This window comes from Cimex lectularius, unplaced genomic scaffold, assembly GCF_000648675.2.
Source record: "Cimex lectularius strain Harlan isolate CLEC.00 unplaced genomic scaffold, Clec_2.1 scaffold506, whole genome shotgun sequence".
Classification (NCBI taxonomy): Eukaryota; Metazoa; Arthropoda; class Insecta; order Hemiptera; family Cimicidae; genus Cimex; species Cimex lectularius.
Window position 1 is genome coordinate 38,979 of NW_019393017.1, and position 23,087 is coordinate 62,065.

The 23,087-nt window shown below is 34.4% G+C and overlaps 1 protein-coding gene across 2 annotated transcripts in view; it reads right to left on the reverse strand.

Moving 5' to 3' along the window:
- LOC106673590 (retina and anterior neural fold homeobox protein 2-like) overlaps positions 1-12,807 on the reverse strand; it is a 33,535-nt gene extending 20,728 nt beyond the window's left edge. Inside the window, exon 1 of one of the 2 annotated variants that reach the window (XM_014405739.1) lies at positions 12,723-12,807. In XM_014405739.1, the coding sequence (XP_014261225.1) occupies positions 12,723-12,759 (37 nt within the window). In that variant the 5' untranslated portion in view covers positions 12,760-12,807. Of the gene's footprint in view, positions 1-8,459; positions 8,594-12,722 lie in introns of those variants that run through there. The other variant, XM_024229812.1, reaches the window with a different exon arrangement.
- Positions 12,808-23,087: the final 10,280 nt, after the last annotated feature.

Consider the following 23,087-nt stretch of genomic DNA (forward strand, 5'->3'; position numbering starts at 1 on the left):
CTATCGGAAGCTGCCAAAGAAACTAAAAATCAAAATATTTCATCAATTTTAGGATATTTTAGTGGAAGATTATTCTTACAAATTATAAATAAGATGGTTTTTCTTGAAAGATTAATTGTAGAAGTTAAACATTCAACCAACCTCTAGGAAATATAAATTGCACAGTGCCATCTAGTGGTCAAGAATCTCGGCTTAGCACTCGAAATTTTGATGATGATAATATGAAAAAGTATTGTAAAGTGGTTTGGTCCCTTCTTCCGCGACGCCCAAAGGAATTTGATGTTAAGCCCTTCCGTGAGACAGGAATTACTTTACTTTTTATACTTTTGTAAACTTTACAGTAAAAGTGTTAATTTGTTCGTCCACTGCTGAGTAATTTGGTTTCCCTCACATAAAAGTTGTGTTAGTGATTACTATAAACATTGATTGACATTAAGCCCTACTTAATGAAAGAAATTTTGCGTTTGGGACCATAGTGGCCGAGTGGTTAGGACGTCCCATTGATATTTGCCAAATAAGCGGTACTGGGATCGAATTTAGCACACTAAATTTAATCTGACGTTAATATGAAAAAATTATTGTAAAGTGATTTTGACCCTTTGTTCGTGACACCCAAAGGTCGTTTGACATTAAGCCCTTCTATATGACAGAAATTTTGCGTTTGGGACAACAGTAGCCGAGTGGTTAGGACGTCCCATTGATACATACCAGGCAAGCGATACTGGGATTGAATCTCAGCTTAGCCCACGAAATTTCATCTGATGTTAATACGAAAAATTTATTGTAAAATGGTTTTGACCCTTTGTTCGTGACATCCAAATGTCGTTTGACATTAAGTCTTTCGATATGACAGAAATTTTGCGTTTGGGACCACAGTGGCCGAGCGGTTAGGACGTCCCATTGATATATACCAGGCAAGCGATACTGGGATTGAATCTCAGCTTAGCCCACGAAATTTCATCTGATGTTAATACGAAAAATTTATTGTAAACTGGTTTTGACCCTTTGTTCGTGACATCCAAATGTCGTTTGACATTAAGTCTTTCGATATGACAGAAATTTTGCGTTTGGGACCATAGTGGCCGATTGCTAAGTATGAGACGTCCTACCATTGATATATGCCAAGCAAACGGTACTGGAATCGATTCTCTGCTTACCCTCCAACATTTTCTTTGAGATATGAAAAATGTATGGGAAAGTGTTTTGACCCCTTCATCAGCAACACCGAAAGGAATTACTTCACTTTTTTTACTTTTATAAAATTTACAGTAAAAGTATTAATTTACTCGTCCACTGCTCAGTAATTCGGTTATTCTCACATAAAAATGTTTTGTAGTGATTAAAATTGATTCCACAATAAATAACGCTTTTGGTTGTCATTATTTATAAAAATAAGGGGATTCGATTTTATTACCATCATACCACGAATAAAAAATCTTTTTAATATTTGTTCAATTTTAGCAATGATAATCATAATTGTTTCGATAGTACGGTGTTTGTACGTCAACAGCAGCACACCAACTATTAACTTACAAGAAGACGGGTTATTAGATACTGAGTATACAGGAGGTTTAATTGCATATTATATTTGCTATTGCAGTTCGACAAGCAGCCGGTACCGCACCAATCTAAATCTCAATACGGCCCAAATAAATTTGTAACATTCAAAGAGTTACACGAGAGAATACAAAGCCAAATTCGTCCCACTTTGGTTTTGCACTTTTTATGGATCTCACGGTATGTGATTTGATAACGTCCAATCTTAAAAATTAGCATAAATAATTTTTATATAATATATTTGAGACAACTTACAACTAATCAATAGCTCTTTCCAATAACATTGAACATTCATTTAATTAATCTTTGTGTAAGGTATTGGTTGAGATAAAAAAGTCAGTGTCACGAGCGGGATTCGAACCCACGACCTTCGGCTAAATACGACGCTGCTTTACCACTTGAGCTATCGTGACACTAACTTTTTCATTTCAACCAATACCTTACATAAAAATTAATTAATTGAAAGAAGTTATTTTGTCAATCGGACCACGAAATATAATGGATTGAACATTCATTTGTAATTGTACTTTTAAGCAAAAGAGCAACGAGTTGTCAGGTAAACCTCTCGAAAACTATGCCTTAAGTCCAAACAGGTCACATTATTAATTTTATTCATTCTTAAGTAAATACCCGAAACAGTTTATAAACAAAGCTTTATTTAACTTTTTTAGAATATCCTATCGAGTTGTATTTATTGTAATAATATGAATATTTGGTTTTCGAAGGTAATAAATAAAGATCCCGATTCCCGTGCAATTACATATTTTTATTGCTCACCCCGATTGCAATGAAACCAAGACAGAAATTCGAATCGTGGAAAGGACGCCCTTTTGACACTATTCTTAGTTTGCACCAAATTAGACGTTTTTACGGTTCACCGCGCAAAATCGAATTTTTTCCCATATTTCTTTTATATTATTACGGATAGGATGTGGTCTTGGTGAAAATAAGAATGAGACGTATTGAACGGGGTTTATAATATATCCGTAATAAAATAAATAAAAACACAATCAAGTGTAATTAACACAAACAAACAAATATATTTACTGAATAGAACCACACAAACATGTTGGCCAAACTTTGATTCAACAAAAAAATACAATATTTATAAGAGAATAAACTCACCAACCTTACTCTATGGAACATCGGCTAACACTGAGCAAATCTGTCGAAAGCCCAGCTGGTGCAAAACCATCTTTAAGTCCACAGCAAACTTAATTGTTCTTGATTAATAATAACAAATCGTAACAATATTTATTATTTTTATGCAAAGAAACAACGTGAAAATATATCATTTTTAAGAGTTGATAGTATTTAGTAAACGAATTTAGTAGTAAACGAAGAGTAAAATATTTTGTATAACGCGCTTCGTCCTAGTTTTCAACTTACGATGGCAAAAATTTTCCAAAAATTTTTTTACGTTCCTCAACCACCGATCCGCTCTGTTAATCACTGGCGTATTTCTCACTTTTCATTTTTCAATCTTGCTTCGGAATGGGAACAAGGCAGAACGCACTTAAAATGTAAAAGTCTGTTAAGTTCGTAGTACTGAATGTTCAAAATGGTGGCAACAGACTACCCGGAACCGAAGACCAATGGCCAAATTTTTTTACCCCTCTTCAGGAAAGGGTCTAAACTGTAATTCCGCATATACGGCGGGTCGTCGGTGACCAAATCATTGTTTTCAATTTCATTACGTACAACAAAACGTTTTGAAAATATATAGAAATAAATTTTAATAATAATAGAATATATTTAGAATATTTAATAATAATAATAATAGAAAAAAAGAACAAAATATATTTAAAATTTATATTAAATTTCGCGTTAATTTTTTTATATCTAGTTGTACATTTTTAAATTTAATTGTACATTTGTATATTATATCGAATTTAAAAATTGATATAATCGTTAATATAATCGATATAAGAATAAAACGTCCAATAATTGAACTACTATGTATGGTTGTTAAATGATATTTTAGTGATTTCTTTTTGTATCAGCCTGATGAAGGGTGTCAGACGCCCGAAACATAGCAATCGAATGTTCTAAAAAGGTCGACTAATTTATTCCTGGGGCCACCTAACCTCGACGAACTTTGTAGAATAGAAACTAGGTAGAAGGACGACTAACGCAAGGACATAAAATAAACTATCAATCATCAACAATATTTTAGACAATTTAATTAATTTTATTATGTTTACTATTTTGGCAGTTTTTTATACTTTTTTGTACGATTTTGAGGTTTTTATTGTACATTTTGAAGGTTTTTACTGCACGAAAATCCGGTCTTCAGTAATAAACAACGTCAATTTTAGAAAAGAATAAATAAAGACCCAGAAGACAAACAATTTTCAACATTTTAATAACTGAATTACATCATAATTATAACCACTAAATTCACAAAAAAAGTTAAGGAAAGAAACATATGTCTATGTCAGTTATATTTATGATTATGTATTTGTTATATATAATTTTCATAGGGAGCCCAATTATTTTATGTTTTTAAAAAATCGCAAATATACAGGAACTTGCTGATATTTCATACAGTTTCCTTAGATTTGTAATACTTTAACGAATTGGTTAATTTGAAGTTAAAAGAATAATTCAAAGTTAAAAATGGTTAATCTGATGTTTAAAAGGGTTAATTTGAAATTGAAAATGTTTAATTTGTTGCGAAAAATGGGTTATTTTTAAATTGAGTTGATTTGACAGGACATACAACAAAAATAGATATTTCATAAGTTTGAAATTCGGTCTGACGCGTTTCGACATTTCGCCATCTTCAGCGTGCCTGCGGTTGCCTCAAGAAAGGGTTCAGTTGAAATTAAAAAGCGTTAATGTGAAGTTAAACAGGGTTAATTTTAAGTTCAAAAATCTTCAATTTGAAGTCGAACAGGGTTAATTTGATAGAAAAATTTTCGGTTTTCCAACACAACTTCCGGTTTCACATAATTATTACCTTTATTAGATATCATGCTGAAATTAATTATTAATTGGTTTGAGTATTTTATTTGGTTTTTGTTCTGGTTTCGAAAATTATTCGGACCATTCTAATCCAGTTCCGTCCATAAAATTCAGAAAATCCATGTAATCGGACGCTTAAGAACCAATTTCCTAATCTTACAAATTTTAGGATGGTGTATTTTATATTCTTTCACTTTAAAAAAAAAATGCCGTTATTCATCCTTTCAATTTGCATGACAATCGCATTATCTAACTTTCACTTTTATATTTAACGTTCTCACTCGATTTATCACCTAGTAAATCCTAGGCTTCATAATTCCCAGCTTTGAAAACTTAATTTGAAAACAAAACACTCCTGATGTGCTGAAAGACTACCAAAACAATATAAAGGATTTCCTTCAAAAGGACGACGTTTTATCCTTTAATGGCAATATGAGCAAAAATATGCCACCAGTCCTCAGTTGATAATTTTTATTTAACGGAATGTTTGTTTTCGAAATTAATATGAAAACAACATAAACAGCCAAGATTCGCCGGATTACAATGATGAATAACTCAATCTCAGCTTAATTTTTGGTTATTTATAAGTTTGAAGGAATTTCCTTAAGTTTCTTTCGAATTGTAATTTTATTTGTTAACGCGTTTTAATGGTTTGACCTCTTTTTGAACACTCTAGTTTTGTTTTTGTATTATTTAGAGCTTTCATCTGATTTTAAAGAGTATTAAATTAATTTTAATTTTTTCTCTTAAGAAACATTCTTTTAAAATTCAGTGTTATTTTATTTAGTTCTAAGTTAAGTATATTTTTATCTATTGTTTATTTTTATTATCCTTTGCAACGACCTCTGGCAGATTTTATCCCTGTCTATATACTTTTTTATTTTTTTTTCTGTTTTTATTTGGACATTATTGTAAATAAAAGTATCCTTAAGTAAACAAAATAATGAAAATGTCAAGATTGAAGAGCACGGGGGGGGCGGTTGATCCATGTGAAATTGTAGAACTGACCAGAAATCCTCGAAAGAAAAAATAAGTAGGAAAAGTCTGGTGAAACCTAAAACTGGTCCACAATAAAAAATTATTCCAGTTTTCAAATATGGAGGAAAAAAATGTACGGAAATTATTATATCATTGGTAGTTTTTAATGAAATTAAACTATAAGGGTGTGTTTTCATTGTAGCTGGGTTGAATCTGAAATTATTTTGGTAGAATGAACAGTAACGACAGTTCAAAACTCAAGTAAAACCTGATTATTTTTTATTATTTTAAAACTTATATTTACCACTACAATTAGAACGAAATTTATCGTCAATTTATCTATAGGCAATACTTTTTTTTTATACAACACAACTGTGAATTTCAAGAACCAACGAATAATTTGGATCCCGGTATGGTCTGGATGAAAAACAAATTCAATTGTTACTTGCTGGTAAAAAATTGCTTTAAAAATCCAGAGACAGGTGTGTCCTAACCTCAGATTAAAAAAGTCTTAATGCATTTCAGTGATTATAGAGAACACATTTTTGAATATCTGAGAGTGGTGAATTCATATACCCTAATTTAATGTGCCATTTGACCATTCATGACTTATAATTATTGTATGCATTTATTAGCGAGAATTTTGGTTGAATGAGTTTAAATGAAAACAGGTCTCTCGATCCTAATACCTCGATGGCCTCTTACCTAGGTTTTAGTCATTGGTGATATGAATGAGGACCCTGGCTATTGGTGGAATATTGAGAACCCAATGCCATAACGTCTTAGCTGTAAATAGTTTAGTTTATATGTATACATTAGTGTGAAAGATTGACGAATAACGGTATTTGTCTACGGGAGTATGCATGGTGTTTTAGGCTATATAGGCTATAGGTAATTGTGTAAATGATGATCGGTTACCATCGGGATATAGAGTAAAATGGTAGCCCGTCATGTAGTTTGCTTGTTTTTTGTATGAATGGTATATTGATGCGAATAATTGATAGGTTAATTTGTGAAGGATGCAAGGGAATTGCCCCATGTCTAGGAAGGTAAAAAGTGCAGCGGAGAATAGAAGACTGAAAAATCATAAATGAGAGCAGACTATGACCTTGCTGTTGGTCGGGGGAAAAATTGTTACTGACTGCCTTACGACCTATTGTAACGTTATCATTAGAACACTATTTCAAATAAGTCTAAAAATTGACATATTTAAGTTTTTAATAGATGGTTTGGTTTCAAATTTCTTTGAACAGCGACTCAATCACAAGAACTGTTGGCACTAGTGATTTTGTTTTACGTTTTAGGGCTAAAAACGTCATTGGCCATCGCTAGCCTTCTGTCCTTTGGCTTTCTTATCTTTGTATTTAGTTTATCTTCCTCGCGACCTACTAATTTTAAACGTACTGGTTACTGGTTTCACAGCCAAGTTATGATGACTTGACCATGATGACTCCTCGGGGTAATTGGGGATCAGCCCCTTCAGTCGCACTAATAAATTTATTACATTCACCCCTATTGATACTAGTCTATTAGCAATAGAGTTACAGTGCTTGGCAATAATGAGTCTGAGTTTGAAAAAAAATTTGAAACCAACTTTAAACACTCAATGCCAATTTGTAGACATCTTTCAAATTGTTTTGCCCTGATGATGACCTTAGAAATAGGTCGAATGCTTGGCATTAACAACTAAATTGTTCTTCACCCAGACCATACCGAGATCCAGATTATTCGTGAGTTGAAAAGTGGTCGAAACAGCTAACACTTCAACTTATATGAACAAAAGCTGGGTTTTTTTCCGAGAACGCGAATCCTGAATTTATATCGCAAAATGATATGTGTTTATCAGAAAGATAAGCAACAGCGACAATATTAAAAAAAAACTATTTTGTTTAAATAAGGATCATAGAATTTTGGGGCAGATTGATCAGGAATGTTTTTTTCTCTCCCAATTAAAACATAATTTTTCCTAGTTTGGTTGTGACAACTTACTACATTAAGCTGACAACCGGAATAAACTTACAATTCACTCTAGTTCAATTATTCGAGACAGTTCTCACGAGATGGAGAGAAAGTTGAGCATTTCCCAGAAAAAATGAGAGCCTTAAAACATCATTTTAACCCCCCCCCCCCCAAGTTATATTAGTTTCATCTATTTCGCTCAAAGCCGGTACAATCTAAACGTTTCTGTTTACCATCCTCGATACAAAATTATTTCCACTCGTTAACAGAACGATTTAATTTAGAAAAACTATATCCCTTTCTGTATATTAATTAGTTTTGTCACTGAGATACCGTGCTATAGTGATTTAAAACGTTATCTCAGAAAAGTAATGGCTAACAGTAAAATTTTGTTTTACTGACATCCACCCTTATTTTTTTCCTGTGGGGTGTTAGATTGTTTCCCATGGGTCTTAACAATCAAATCTTTGGAATTAGGATAAAAGAAATTAGTTAAGTAAAGAATAGGCGCAAAATTAACCGTGTATGCATTGTTTTATGAAGCGTACGTAGAGAAATTGATAAGAATATCACAATGTATCATAAAAAACTGTAAGATTTCCTATTCAGAAGATAAATTTTCAATTTTATTTTAGGAAAATGTGTGTTGCAAACCAGGAAAACAATATTACTAGATTACGACCATTATTTAATGTTTTAAGTTTTCAAAAGGGAATGTTAAAAATGCACCTTAAATTAAAAAAAAAATGTTGCCATATTATATCCCTTAAGAAAACATAAAATACAAATAAACAGTCCGGTGACAACAACCCGTCGTTGTGTCCAATTTTGTTAATATTTTCATCTGGATTTTATACAGAGGTAACATTTGTTGTTCATGAAACAGGTATCAGGCTTTTTCTGAAATGATCGGCAAATATGTATAGTTTTTAGGTTTCTTCTGTTCCAACTATTATCTGTCATGTGATAAAAAAAAGTAGCAAAGTGCAGAAACCCACCTGTGTTGGGATGTTTTGCGTTTCCAAGAATTTGGTCGATGGTGTAGGTATTTCGAGGACGCGACGTGATAGTCAAAGTAGGACGTGATTGCTCCATGTTTTCACTGACACTGCCACGTAAGTAATGCCGAAGGTCCGGGTAACGACTGAAACGAGTGGAGGAGGCGACTGGTAAAAGGGACAAAGGGTAAAAGTTAACCGATGACAAGGGGGGTGAACGGCAGAGGGGGCACCGGAGGGACTCAACAGGGGGTGCACCAGGGGATCTACAGGGCGATTTGTGCGCCGGTCTGCAGAAGCCACACCTCTTCTCCCTCCGACGTCCCTCCCACGTGTCCCACGTGGTGGCTCCGGCCCAGAATCGAGATCCGCCTTTGGACAACATTGTCATTCATTCACCAGTTTTTTTTGTACCTACTACCCACACGGCAATACAAAACTTATTATTACTTCCTCAAAAAAAAAACCAAAGGATACACATATATTGCTAACACTGTTAAAACGTGCCATGTTATCATTTCAAACAGACAAAGGCCCTTTTGATATATTTCTTGAGTAAATGAAAAAAAAAAGAACTTTATTTACAGGCTTCCCAACTTGTTGAGCGAGTTAATTTTTTCTGAAAAGGATGGTTTTGAGACGAGAAGATCTCGCCCGGGCAGACGGTCGGGCCAACGATGGGGGTAGCGTTATGTAACCCAAGTCGTGGGTATGCCGCACTCTACCCATACACAATGGTCTTACAGCGATTAAGGGCTACCGGAAGTCTTGATCGAATAGAAATTAGTGGCCGATCGTGAGGTACGACAGCTAGAGACGATCTTTTATAGATCTTCCGTCATTTAATAGCTTCCTTGATAGGTAGTCAACGCCAAACGGTCCGAAATATAAGCGCTATAAAACAGTCATCTTAAGACTTCGTGGGAATAGTATGGTCTCGTGGGACAGTCTCAAGACGTCCCGCATCAAGTTCCCTACTACTGGAGAGGCGTCGAGTAGAAAGGCGACTATTCGCAAATCACCATCTTGTTTGGATACTATAACGATTGGAGGCTTTTGCACAGATGATATTACTTTTTTTCCTTCTTCTCGGGAAAAAAAATAATAAAGCTTAAATAGTGGCGGGACGAACCTAGAAGAGAAGCGCGAGAAGCAGGAAGCAATTCGCGGCCTGCAAGATCCTGATCGGGAGGGCACTGGGTCCGAGATTATTAAAAAAAAACAAAAAAAAAACAAGGAGAGTCAGTTCGATATAGACGTTCCGAGGAAGAGGTGGTCTCCGCGAGGAAAGAAAATATTCTTTAAAAAAGTGTATGTGTTTGTGTGGCTTGTGATCCTAGTCGTGCTGATCGGAGAGTTCATACGAAGAGAAAGGGGCTGATCCCGGCAAGTGAAGAGTGTCCCGTGAGTTGGTTCATTTCCAATTTCTTATCAGGCCTGATAATTCCGGACTAGAGACATTAGCTATAAGTTCGGCCTTTTGTTAGCTTTTAATTTAAAAGAATTTGTCTATGTACTTGTAAATAGAATAGTTGTGATTAGTATTCATTTTTTTTTTAATCGTAGTTTTAAACCCTTAGTAAGCTAAATACCTTAAGATATCTTTCTTGTGTTAACGAATTAACTCGGATAGAAGCAGGAAGAACTTCATAATTTAGCCCCCACCATAACCCTGGTGGGTGGAAGCGCCATCAGAAAGAAGAGAGCGAGAAGCGCTACATCGGTCGTCTAGGGCCTGACACGGAAACCGTATCTGTCCTTCCTTTTCCCTATTCTTTCTATTGTTCTACCCTTCTTTTCCTTTTTTTCCCCTGGTTTCGGTATTTATCCTTCTCCAAAAATATCGTGGCGCTCAACATAACACCTGTAAATAACTTTCACCTCTTCACCGACCATCACTTGTCTCTCCCTTCAACACGTTCCCCCCCTTTTCCACTGAGCTACAGCCAACGTACGTGCAGCCACAGTAAGGAAGCTGTAACAATGACTGCCGGTTTGGTCAGATGCCCGTCGTCCAGAGGTCGTGGACGCTTTGTTTGATGTGCCATGCGCGAGTCACAGCCTTTTGAAAGATATGATATGGAGTGGAATCAAGGTTCCAGCCCGTAACCGAATTGATTATCATACAGAATGGATCTTTGCACTAAGGAAGTTCTTCTGGAAGCTGTGGTCCTATTCGTTACATTTATAGGAGGCAACTTCGTGTTAATGCATGATAATGCGCGACCGCATGTAGTCACCCATTACTTCGAGGATATAGGAATTACCACAATGAAGGATTTGTTTTGTCAGTTTAACCACTTTTAAGTTTTACTATGACACAAATACGTTTAGTTCAATTTGAAAGACCAATATATATATTTCCGTAATGAGTATGGTTGCTCATATTTGGGTTGGGTTGTTTCTGGGCAAAACAGAAAACGGTTAGTTGATCTTGGAGAACCTCCTTTGACCAGAACGTCTGCTTATTTGTTACCGAAATTTCATTTGTGCCATGGCACTTAAGATATTGTCTGATTGGTACGTTTTCCCAGATTTTGGAAGTTTTGGATGTATTCACAAACTATTTTGGGTGTTATATTTTTACGTGATAACGCTTTTAGAGTCCCTTGGCTGTCTAATTGTATGAGGATTTGTTTTCTCAGTGTAACCTCTTACACGTTTTTCTATCGCACAAGCATTGGTAACATGTATTTCAGCTTGAAAGACCGAGGTTTACATCCCTAATGAGTTTGATTGCTCATATTTGGGATTGTACAGAAAACGCCCGATCCAGATCCGTCATTCATTTTGCAGCCATCTGTACATTAGGGGTATTCACGATCTTTGTGTTAACCCTGTTTAGGTCGTGTTAGATCGAGAAAAATGATGACGTAGACTTGTAAGAATCGGCTAGTTAACATTGCTCGATCTAACAGGCCAGGGCCAATGTTAGATGTTAAGTCGAAAATATAGTCACATTGATATACGTTAGGGCGTAGGGGACCAACATGGCAGCCATGAATTTAACAGCTGTTTTTTGTTTACGCGTATTTTTATTCTTAAATACGCATTAATTCAATCAGACCAATACATTTCTTTTGCTAATATCAGTCCTGTACTTATACTCTCATTCATAGTAGGTACATCTACATATCCTATAAAGTTGTAGGCTGTTAGACGTCAGGTACAAGTTAGGTACGTCGGCACGAATTGAAGCGTGTTATTTGTTAGTACTTTTCGAGTGCATCTAACAGGCGATCATTTCATTTTTAATGAAAGAGTTGATTAATTTTCCTTTTTAACTTTTGGTATCTTACAATTTAACACAAAAGAAAACCAAAACAAACACAACAAGCCTTCAAGGACTGTTATAGCTTTATTTTTGGTTCTACCAATCGCCACGCGCAGCATTGCGGTTAGTTTCTATCTAATTTAATTTTTTAAGCCTAATTCATCTTTTTCTCGCTTCTCCTGGTAGGCTTAGCAGTATTTCTTGTGATACATAGGTTTGACAGTCTTTATGAGAGGTACAGAATTATTCCGCGCACCCTGTTGCACTCCCACTCCCACTGCACTGACGGAATAGCGGCGAACAGGGAAAAGCATGCCTACTTTCAAAGATAAAAACGCACAAAAATAAATGGAACAGAGATGAAATAATTGTCATAGCAAATAATAATCTAAACGACAACTCAACAGAATCCTCCACATCCATCTATTAACAAGAAAGAAATACAACTGCTGCAGAAAATGACTGTCTTCCCTAACATAATATAAAACGAGATAGAGCATGTAATTAAAAGTATCAAAAGAGAGACGGCAACAGACACGACAATATTAGCAATGAGATATTACACTTCTTCCCAACTAGATGGTAGCTTGGAACCAAAACAACAACTTGAAAGTGATATAATACTTATACCTAAAAGAGAGGATGCTTCAGATATAAGAAACTAAAAGAAATAAATAAGAAAGGATGAGGATATGTGGTCTACAACGCGAAGCACCTCCTCTGTTTAAGAGTGTTGAAAGCGAAAGCCGAATTGTTGGTTATAACGTTGGAGGATTAATGCTCGTAAATAATAAAAAATTATTAATAGCCGTTAAGAAAAAAAAAATTTTACATTAAAAAAACAAAAAAACGTGATTAACGGTACTTATGTCAATGAAATAAAAGGGAAAAGAGAATATTTTCTTATAATTAAAATTTAGTTTGAATAATTAAGTCTAAAGTATTTCATGTTCTTTTCTTCTACACATGCATATAATAATGTAATAAACCTTGTTTGATTGGGCGCCAGACGACGAACAATTCCATACAGTTTTGAGTCTTTTAACAGGTCGCACACCTTTTTTTTTTAAAAGACAAAATGCGACGAACAAGTCCCTCCGATCAAGCGTGGTTCCACTCTCCGCTTAGGGGTGTCGGCAGAAGCCTCCTCAATCGTCTGTCTAGAACTCTCTGCCTTCTTTACGTTGTGGATAGCGTTTTGGCGGCCTTTACGAAATGCTTGTCATATGGTCTGGGAGAAGGTTGAAAGAACTAAGTGCAACTATCAATCGTTTTAGAAGAATCTTCTCGAATATTTTTGAGAAGAGCGAGAGACATTACATATATATTATTATCTTGAACTTAACATCAAACAAAAGATAAAACTGCACAATTGGAAGTCAATAAGCCTTTCTTTCACTTAAAATTTACTGACCTTTTTAAAGTTTTTTCAAGTAAATATTTTTTCGTATAATAACTATATTATTTTGTCCAATGTGTGGTCTTTAGTGACCATTAATTAATGATTATTTGGAGATCGTCATCGTCAGAGCGATAGCTTTTTCCAGTCAAATTAACCCTTTTTAACTTCAAATTAACCTTTTTTTAATTTAATTTTTTTTTAATTAACCTTTGTAGTTGTAAGTAAGGACTTTTTTTATGTTTCATATAAATGAACACACAGTTTGATGTGAAACTAAAACATCTCACGATCTCCAAATAATCATAAATTTTATCCAATCTCGAAAATATCTGGGTGAGGTTCATAAGGAGGACGTTGTTTACGTCTCATAAGAAATTATAGCTTTTTCCGTCAATTAACCGTTTCTAACTTCAAATCAACCTTTTATAATTTCAAATCAAAGCATTTAACCTAAAATTAACACTTTTTTAAAGCAATGAAAAACTTAAGAGGTGGTACGAAATATATGTATGAGAGTACCAGAGAGAGGAATTTTTTGTCGTGTTCTTGTCATAAGAAATTATAGCTTTTTCCCGTCAATTAACCGTTTCTAACTTAAAATCAACCTTTTATAATTTCAAATCAAAGCATTTAACCTAAAATTGACACTTTTTAACTAAGCATTAATCTTTTTAAAATTTTAATTTACCTGTTTTTATTTTAAAATTAACCCTTTTTTAAAGCAATGAAAAACTTAAGAGATGGTATGAAATATATGTATGAGAGTTGCAGAGAGAGGAATTTTTTGTCGTGTCTTAAGAAATTATACACTTTTTCCGTCAAATAACTGTTTCCATTTTCAAATCAAACCGTTTTAACCTAAAATTAACCTTTTTAACTTAAAATTAATCTTTTTTAATTTGTCAGTGTTTTGTCAATGTGCTCTCCGCACTGGTCACTTTGGAAAACCATTCATACAAAGAACGCCAGGCCATATTGAAACTAAAACCTGTTAATGATTTTTCTTGATAATGCTTAACTGTGTTCAATTTTCCAGCTGATCTATTTCCTTTTTTTCATTATTTTTACAATGTTTTAAATATGTGCAATGTAAGTAAGAACTTTTAAAAAATGCGCATCAACTCTTTTTTTTTTTCTTCCCTCTTGATAATTTGAATTATTTTTATGGTCCCTTGGGTTTCGAATTATCATGATTCCACTATAGAAATACACGTATGAAAGGTCCCGAAAGTTTATGTTATGTTTCATACAAATTTTAGCTTTTTCCCGTCAAATTAACCCTTTTTAACTTCAAATTAACTTTTTTTAGTTTAATTTTTTTAAACTTCAAATTAACCTTTGTTTAATTTCATATTAACATTTTTAACTTCAAATCAACCAGTTTTAATTTCAAATTAACCCCTTTTAAGTTCAAATTTACCTTTTTAATTTTAAATTAACATATTTTAACTTATATTAATCTTAGGGTTGATGATGGGTTTTGGTCTGCGAGACGGTGAACTCATGTTGAACCGGCACTGGGTCACTGGTCTGTCACCACTTGCGGGTTTTTGAGTTATTCAAACGTATTTCGGCATTGCGCCATCTTCAGTGAGGAACTAACGAAGTTGATCAGTGAATGTTGAAACGAGTTTGAATAACTCAAAAACCCGCCAGTGGTGGGAAAGGGATAGGGATAAAAGAGTTGGCCACAACGTCTACTGCACCTCGACCTAAATAGATCTATTGTGTCCTCTGTTAGTTATCACTCACTGGCCAGCTTCAGACTATTAACCAGCCTCCACAGCTTTCCCAGCGGTTCCTTGGTGTAGGATCTTGCTTGTGGTTTTTCTTGTCCTAGCTGCAAGTACCTCACCTACATAGACCTTCGCAGAAACATAAAATGTGTTCTGCGGTCTCCTTCTCTTCCTGGCAGTATCTGCACAGTGTTTCTTCTGTTTGTACTACTATCCAGTGCATGTGCTTTCTTAAGTGGCAGTGCCCTGTCAGGAGTCCAACCAGAATCCTGGTTCGGTTGCGGTTGCCTTCCAGTAATTCTTTTGTAAGTTTTGCGGATGGTCCTTCTATGAATCCCTTCGCGTGCCTCATACCTGTGGTACTGTTCCACCAGGTTTTCGACTCATTAAGGATCCATTTTAAGATGTATCTTCTTTTGTGGCAGGCTGCTAGGCCGCAGTAGGGTTCTGGGCCCATAGAGTCCATGTTGGCTCCCTTTTTGGCCAGCATGTCAACCTTTTCGTTGCCTCTATGCCCCGAATGTCCAGGGACCCATGCCACGGTCAAGGTCATTAGTGTCGCTGACTTCCGTCAGGGCCTCCATGAATCCCGCGAGTGAAGACAAACCCAGTTAAGTGACCCTGTGCCGGTTCAACATACATTAACTTTGTTTAATTTCTAATTGACCGTATTAACTTCAAATTTACATTTTTACTTTCAAATTGAACGTATTTCAATTTCAGATTAGCCCTGTTTCAAATTAACCCCTCTTATATTTCAAATGAACCCTTTCTTCATGAAACCACAGGCACGCGATAGCAAAACGTCGAAACGCGTCATACCAATAAAGGAAAAAATGGTCTATTTTGCTCGTTATGTTTGTTGCCAATGTGTTATACAAATTTCAGTTTATTGTTGAAGGTGAAAATGATATTGCAAACGCCGGTTATAATTTTATTTTGATACCTTTTGTCCGCTGAATGCGAAAGTCCATGGAAGTCTTATTTGAATGGTTGTAATAACAAAACTGTTAGATTTGTTATCTGCGGGATGAAGAGTCTGAATTTCGGTCGGTACAGATCATGTTGATTAAGGTAAGGATGATGAAAGATGATTCTCCTCAAGCAAAAGAATGTAGGCATAGTTCGTTCACACTATTCACCTAAGCCACTGAAATGTACATATATTTCCAATAAAGGAAAAAAAACCTCGGCTAACGAGACATATTCTTCTACAAAAGCTATCACAAGTTGATATCAAATCGAATGGCATTTTGGGGAAATCCGGTTGGTAATTCTTAATTAAGTCTGACCCAAGGAATTGAGTCTCAGGTAAAACCTAAACTCATTTCCGTACGTACTAATCGGATTCCCTATTTATTTATAAGGCGCCTTTCCAGCCTAAATGGATTTTCCTGGTTTTATTCTATTTCACTGTAGGAAAATTAGGACATAGTATTGATATTAATTTTAAAAGGATTATGGCCTTTGAAAAATGTAACTATCACCGACTAAAAATCAGATTATATAATTGGTTTTAATAAAAATTTAAACATTTGGCAGTATTACATACTGAACATCAGTACTTATGACATAATGTAAAAAATATAATAAAAAAATTACAATAACAAAATGCAAATTATATATTTTTTCCAGTTTCTTTTCCTTTAAATTTTCCATTGTGGACAATTTTTATTGTGCCTTTTGTTAGGAATAATTTTGAAGTTTTTTAAAATTAACATTAATGATTGTTTATTTAGAAATCTGAGATCATCTTAAGGGCCTGGGATTTACAAACATTGTTTACATATTACGATTACATTTTGGATGTGGAAAAGTGAATTTATACAATGCAAAATATATTTTATATATTCAATCAAAGTATTTCTACTCACTCAAAGTCTTCTGTGTAATTGTGCCATTCTTGCCTGTCGTGTCGAGAGTGCCTGAAGATGATCTCAATAAAGATCGAAACGTTGGCACGATAAAGAAAATGTTTTTCTGAAACCTACATCACACCAGACCGCATCTCACGATTTCTAAATAAATATCGATTAACGGTCACTAATCACCACACATTAATGATTGTGTTAATCTTTAAACAAATTTTTACTTAAAATTAAAAAAGGGTCTATTTATCGGAATAAAACTGAATTATAAAAACAAATTTTAACTTCAGAGGTTTCGGCTCCTTTTATCCCATAATCATACGAGATGTGTTGCTACGTTTTTTTGTCATTTTATTCAATAATAATTAAGTTTTAGTTTTTGTTTATATATCTTGAGAATAGGTTAGTTTTACAAAAAAAATTCTCATGATTATTAGCCTAAAAGTTGCCGAAACGCCGAGAAAATTAATAATTGTATTTGTATAGCTTTTTCCGTCAAAAGAATCCTTTATAACATTAAATTAACAATTTCTATAAAGCAGTAAAAAACGTAAGAGATAATTATGAAATACAAGCATATAAAGAAAAATGCCTATGTATTTCATTTTTTTAAATAAAATAATCGGTCTCTTAGAATACCACACGAAAATTAAATACAATTAAAATTAAAAGTTATGTACAATTAAATATAAAAACTTAGAATTTAAAAAGCTTAATTTGAAATTAAAAGGGTTAAATATAAAAGAAAAGCACTATAATTTCTTACGCGACATCAAAAAGTCTTCTTTATGGACCTCTCACAGATTTTTATTTATTATTTATCGTTTTTAATTTTAATTGCAATAAATTTCCATACGGACTTTTAAGAGCCTATTTTTTATATTTTAAAGCAATATTTTCAAATAAATATGAGGAATATTTCTTTGAATGCTTATACCATTTTTTCATACCATCTTTTAAGTTTTTTAAATGCTTCCAGAAAAGGGTTAAGAGTTACAATCAACCACATTGTTTTTTAAATAAAACCCAAACAATTACAACAATTAATTGCGAATATAAATGATTAAATGTAATTTTAAAAACATTAATTTTAGGTTAAAAAGGGTTAATTTGAACGTAAAATTGGTTGATTAGAAAATTAAAAGGTTGATTTGAAATTAACAAAGTTAATGTAAAGTTAAAAGAGTTAATTCGATATTAAAAAAATTCTAATTTGAAGTTAAAATGGGTTAATTTGACGGAAAAAACATTCATTGGAAAAAACCACCTATGACCTGATTTCCACTATATCGTGATTTTTCCCCAAATTATTCTCAACGCCAGGATTCGAACCCAGAACAGCAAAGAAGATCGGATGTCGTGATTTCTCGGACACATTTGATATGTGCTATTTAACATGTATTTTCTTTATAATTTTAACAAAACTTTAGTATTCACGAATTGAAATTTTAAATATTAGCTAATTTTATTTAAACGTTTCCCTCATCTCCCAACATCATCGTAACGAACTAAAGATCTCCTAGATAAAAAAATAAAATGCTGTCATTTAAAAAAAAAACAGTAAGTGCCATAAGTCATCAGGACAAAAGAGTTGGCCTCAAGGCCCTGCGCATCTCGACCTGAGTAGACCTATTATGCTCCGCTTTTTTTTATTATAAACCACTGGCCTGCATCAGGTTGTTAATCAACCTCCAAAACTTTGCCAGAGGCTCCTTAGTGTAGGATCTTGCTTACGGCTTTCCCTCTCCTAGTCTCATGAATCTGCACATACACCCTCATTAAAACATAAAACGGGTTCTGCGCTCTCCTCTTCTTTTTGGCAGTATCTGCACAGTGTTTCTTCTGTCTGTACTCTTATCCGGTACATATGCCTTCTGGAGGAATCCTGGTTCTGTTGCTGTTACCTTCTAGTAATGCCTTTGTAAGCCTTTTGGATGGCTTTTCTATGAATAATTTCTGAAATATTGTTCCATTTTGGACTCATTAAGGATTTTGGATGTGTCTTTTTTTGCGGCAGGGTAATAGGCCACAATAGAGTTCGGGGCCTTGAGAATTCATATTGACTCCTTTTTTGGCCAACAAGTCCACTTTTTCATAGTCTCTATGTTCCGAATGCCCAGGGACCCATGTCAGGGTCAGGGCATTGGTGACACTGACTTCTGGGACATACAATTCATTCGCTGTTTGCCTTTACTTCGCATGAAGCTAAGGCATTAAATTCTGCCTGTCAGAGCTATTTTCCTGGAATGTGTTCCTTGCCTATTTATTTTTCTGGTGCAGTGCTATGATTTCAGACTGGAAAACTGTAGCATATATACCTATTGTTTAAATTCAGTTCTGTCTTCGTTTTCATCCCGACAACTTTAGCCCCCTTGCCGTATTTGAGCCGTCAGTATATGAGTAGGAATTGGCCTTCAGAGGTTTTCCTTTCGCCCACTCTTTCCTTTCTGGTACGAGTAGCTTGTACTTGATGGTAAAGGTATATTTTGGAATAGTGACATCGATTAGCATGCCAAGTGCAGAATACGTGCTGAATCAGCATTAGGTCACTTATTAGACCCATCTTCACCCGAGGGTTTGTTGAACTCAGTGCAGCGTCAGTTTATCCGACTTGCAGACCAAAAACCAGCATCAACACTAACAGAATAGTCAGATGTGTGTTGAAAAAATAAGTAGGATTACTGCATCCTTTTTTAACTTCTCAACTACACAGAAATTTTACCTGAATATAAAGAACACTTTGAGAACGCAGAGAGGACTGTATTATCCTACAGGGGTTCAAGGGAGCCAATCATTATTCCGCTTACACCAAATTGGCAAAGTTAGAATCCAGCCAATATTACAATTAACCAAGTCGCTAATTTGTAAACAGTTTTTCTCGGTCCTTTGAAGGAATATTAAAAGTACAAGGAAAACAGAATTAGAAAAGTCTCTTTAATTGTGAAAAAAGGATCTAATCTGTAAGCTATATTTTTGTATTTATGTGTGTTTCAATATATTATTTGTACTTTTGGTCTGCCTAATTTTTGAAGTGACATTTTTCCCTTTTATGATACATAGTTGTAGATGAAATTGGTCAACCGAGGGTCATTACATAGGAATTACAAGACCTTTTTTTATTGATTTTATTCCTGATCATACAGTTTTATTAGTGCTTAATTGCTTTAATTAATCCAAATAGTTTTGTCATAATTCTTATATTTTGCATTTTATATTGTTGAATTTGTGTAGGCATAAGTTGTTTTGCAGTTTAAGTAATTTTTGTAACTAAAAATAACTCCATATAAGGCATTCTCTTCTTTGGAAGGACAATTATCGGGAATAAAATCAAGACAGTTCGACAAGTAGACATTATTTTACAAAAAATAATAAATCTTATTTCTACAATACTTATTTAATTAAGTAAATTTTACAGTCATGTTGAGCCTGCATTGGGTCCGTCTGCACTCGCGGAATCAATTACTCAAACGCGTTTCGCAATTGCGCCATCTTCAGTGAGGTATTCCACTTAGGTCTGTTATTTTGTATTTATGTTGCCATGATCGCAGGGAAGTATTTCACACCGAAGTTTTGTAAAAGTACTTTTGTGAGTAAGGTTGTCGTGTCGTTGAAAATGATCGGTAACGACCTAACCAGGTAGGAGTATGCTTTAAAAAAAAGGTAATCATTAAAATAAGTAACATCCGAATTCTACCGGACTTATGTTGGAAATTATCATTTTCAGGCCTTTTTTTCCGCAGGCTTACAAAAGAGATTACTAGAAATCGGTATATCCGCTTACCTCGGGCCTAACAGACTACCGAATACTAAGTCCATAAACATTTCCCAATTAGCTTTCTTTAAGTCCGTCTTTCTACGTCTGTGGATTGTCCGTTTAAATCGTACAATGTAAAACTTGAGGGAAGATGATCCCGTTGGGTCCTTGTAAATTGTTCATCAGGAAAACAATATCCGAAGATACCAGAATTAGTTTTAATAACGCTATCGAGTTTGTAAATATGCTATTAAAACCTTTTTTTTTCTTCATTTTATTATTATTTTTGACTGGCACTCTCAACACGACACACAGGAATGACACGTCTACACAGAAAACACTTTGAGCCCTGAAGATGATCTCAATAAAGATCGAAACTTAGCATCCATAAAGAAAATGTTTCTCTAAAACCTACGTCACACCAGATCGCATCTCACGATCTCCAAATAATCATTGGCTAACGGTCACTAAACACCATACATTATTATTATTTTTTTCACCGGCAAACTGCTAAAGTCATTGCCGGTTCCTGAAATATTTTCCATCTTGCGTTTTTTACTTATTGATAGTAGTTTGCACGTTCATTTGTTTTTGCAAAAAATGGCCTACATTGAATGAAAACTACTACATTATTTAAACAACTACAGTTGGGAAACCGGCAGGGATGTGCATAACGTCCACCATTTCACGCTGATAAATACATTCATACTAAGTAGAACCTTTCAAGCCTTATGTACAAATAAAAGTTGGGTAGCGGCCGTGGATTTAATATTACTCGGTGACTCACCCGTCTATCACAGTGCGTTCATTCACACATACCAACTAGCCTGTCTCAATCAACAGGTCCATGCAGTAGTCTATATTCCGTCACAAACCCGTCCATACACACACATACACACACACACACACACACACACACACACACACACACACACACACACACACACACACACACACACTTTTGCGCCAATAAATACATTCACACATAGGGATAGTCATGGGAATTTTTGTATTACCCAGGGCACTACCCCTACCTTTCTACGACAAACGTATATTATTAAGCCGGTAACACACTTACCCAATGCAACGCTATGCGACGCTACCCGATGCCTTGCCTCGTTTTGGTAGGGTGTGCACATCTATGCGACGTTGTGCAGTCACACAGCGTGAATCACAATAATCACTAACACAATCGCAATGTCTCTTTTGTTCTCAATGCACTATTATGAGCCTTCTTTAGAGAAAGAGTTGATTGGAAATTAAAAAGGGTTAATATGGAGTGAAAGACGAATAATCTGACGGGAAAAATATTTACTATGGTTTACAGTTTTTAGTCCTTAATGTGATTAGAAATGAAAAAAAATATTATGAGGCCTACAATATAGAATAGCTGATCGATTAGAAAAAATAACCATATTGAATATACAGGGTTTTAATTCATCGCAATGCGCAAAAATATAATTTTTGAATATTACAGAAAAATTTAACGGGATTTATTGTTGCAATTTTAAGTGGGAGTCATCTTTAATTGGGACACCCTGTATGTTTTAAATGGTGTCACGAAGATGTAGACGAAGTCCATCGAAAACTATTCCGAGGTGTGTTATAAATTTATTCCATTGTGTGAAATCCAGCGAAATCACGTTAATGACTTAATGAGCAATGATAGATGACTTAACAGGCGCGTTTTTCAGCTTACTATGCTCAATTTCACGCGTTCATTTATAAAAATTTTCTGTTAAATTTATCTTTTCGAGCAGGTTTTTCAGTTAGACTTGAACGGGGTGGAGTGAAAGTTGTGCGCGAAAGTGAGTTTATTTGTCAATTAATGAGTTCACCGGCGGATAGTGTGTTTTGACGGCATATTTTTAACATTGAGTTTAACCGTTTGCCATTGTTTGTTGGTCACTAAAGGTAAAGCGGCCCATCGATGTAAATTGTAACACGGTTTGTATGTTTTTAAGGTAGACAACGGTCCTAGGATTCATTAAATGTTTGATGTCTATGTATACAAAACTAGTGTTTGTTTTTATTATTATTTACATATTACAAAATAAACCTTACTGTATACTTTAAATATATGAAAAAATAGAGTTAAATTAGCAATTATTTGTCAAATAAATAAATTTAAAAAAAATGAAAAATACGATACTATCGACCTAAAAAGCTAGAGACAAATAACTATAAGGAAAGAGTGAGGGGTGACATCGAAAACTAGCGATAGTAGACGGGCCCAATTAATGATCCAATTCCCGTACGAAAATATAAGAAGCGTCCTTTTTTGTACGTACCAGCCACTTTATGGTAAACAAAACAAAATATAAAAAAAAGTTAAATGGTAAACCTCTTTTTAATTTTTATAAGGTGTCTATTTTTTTAACTTTCTTTCTACCGCACATGTACACAGTGTCCCAATCAACCTTTTGTTTTCAAATAAAGACCTGCCCCTTTTATTGTAAACGCAGCAAGATATAAAAAAAGAAAATTAATGGTAACCCCCCCCCCTTTTTTAATTTATGTAAGGTATTTAGTATTATTTTTCATAACGTTCTTTCAACCACAGATATACAGGATATCTCAATCAACTATTTTTT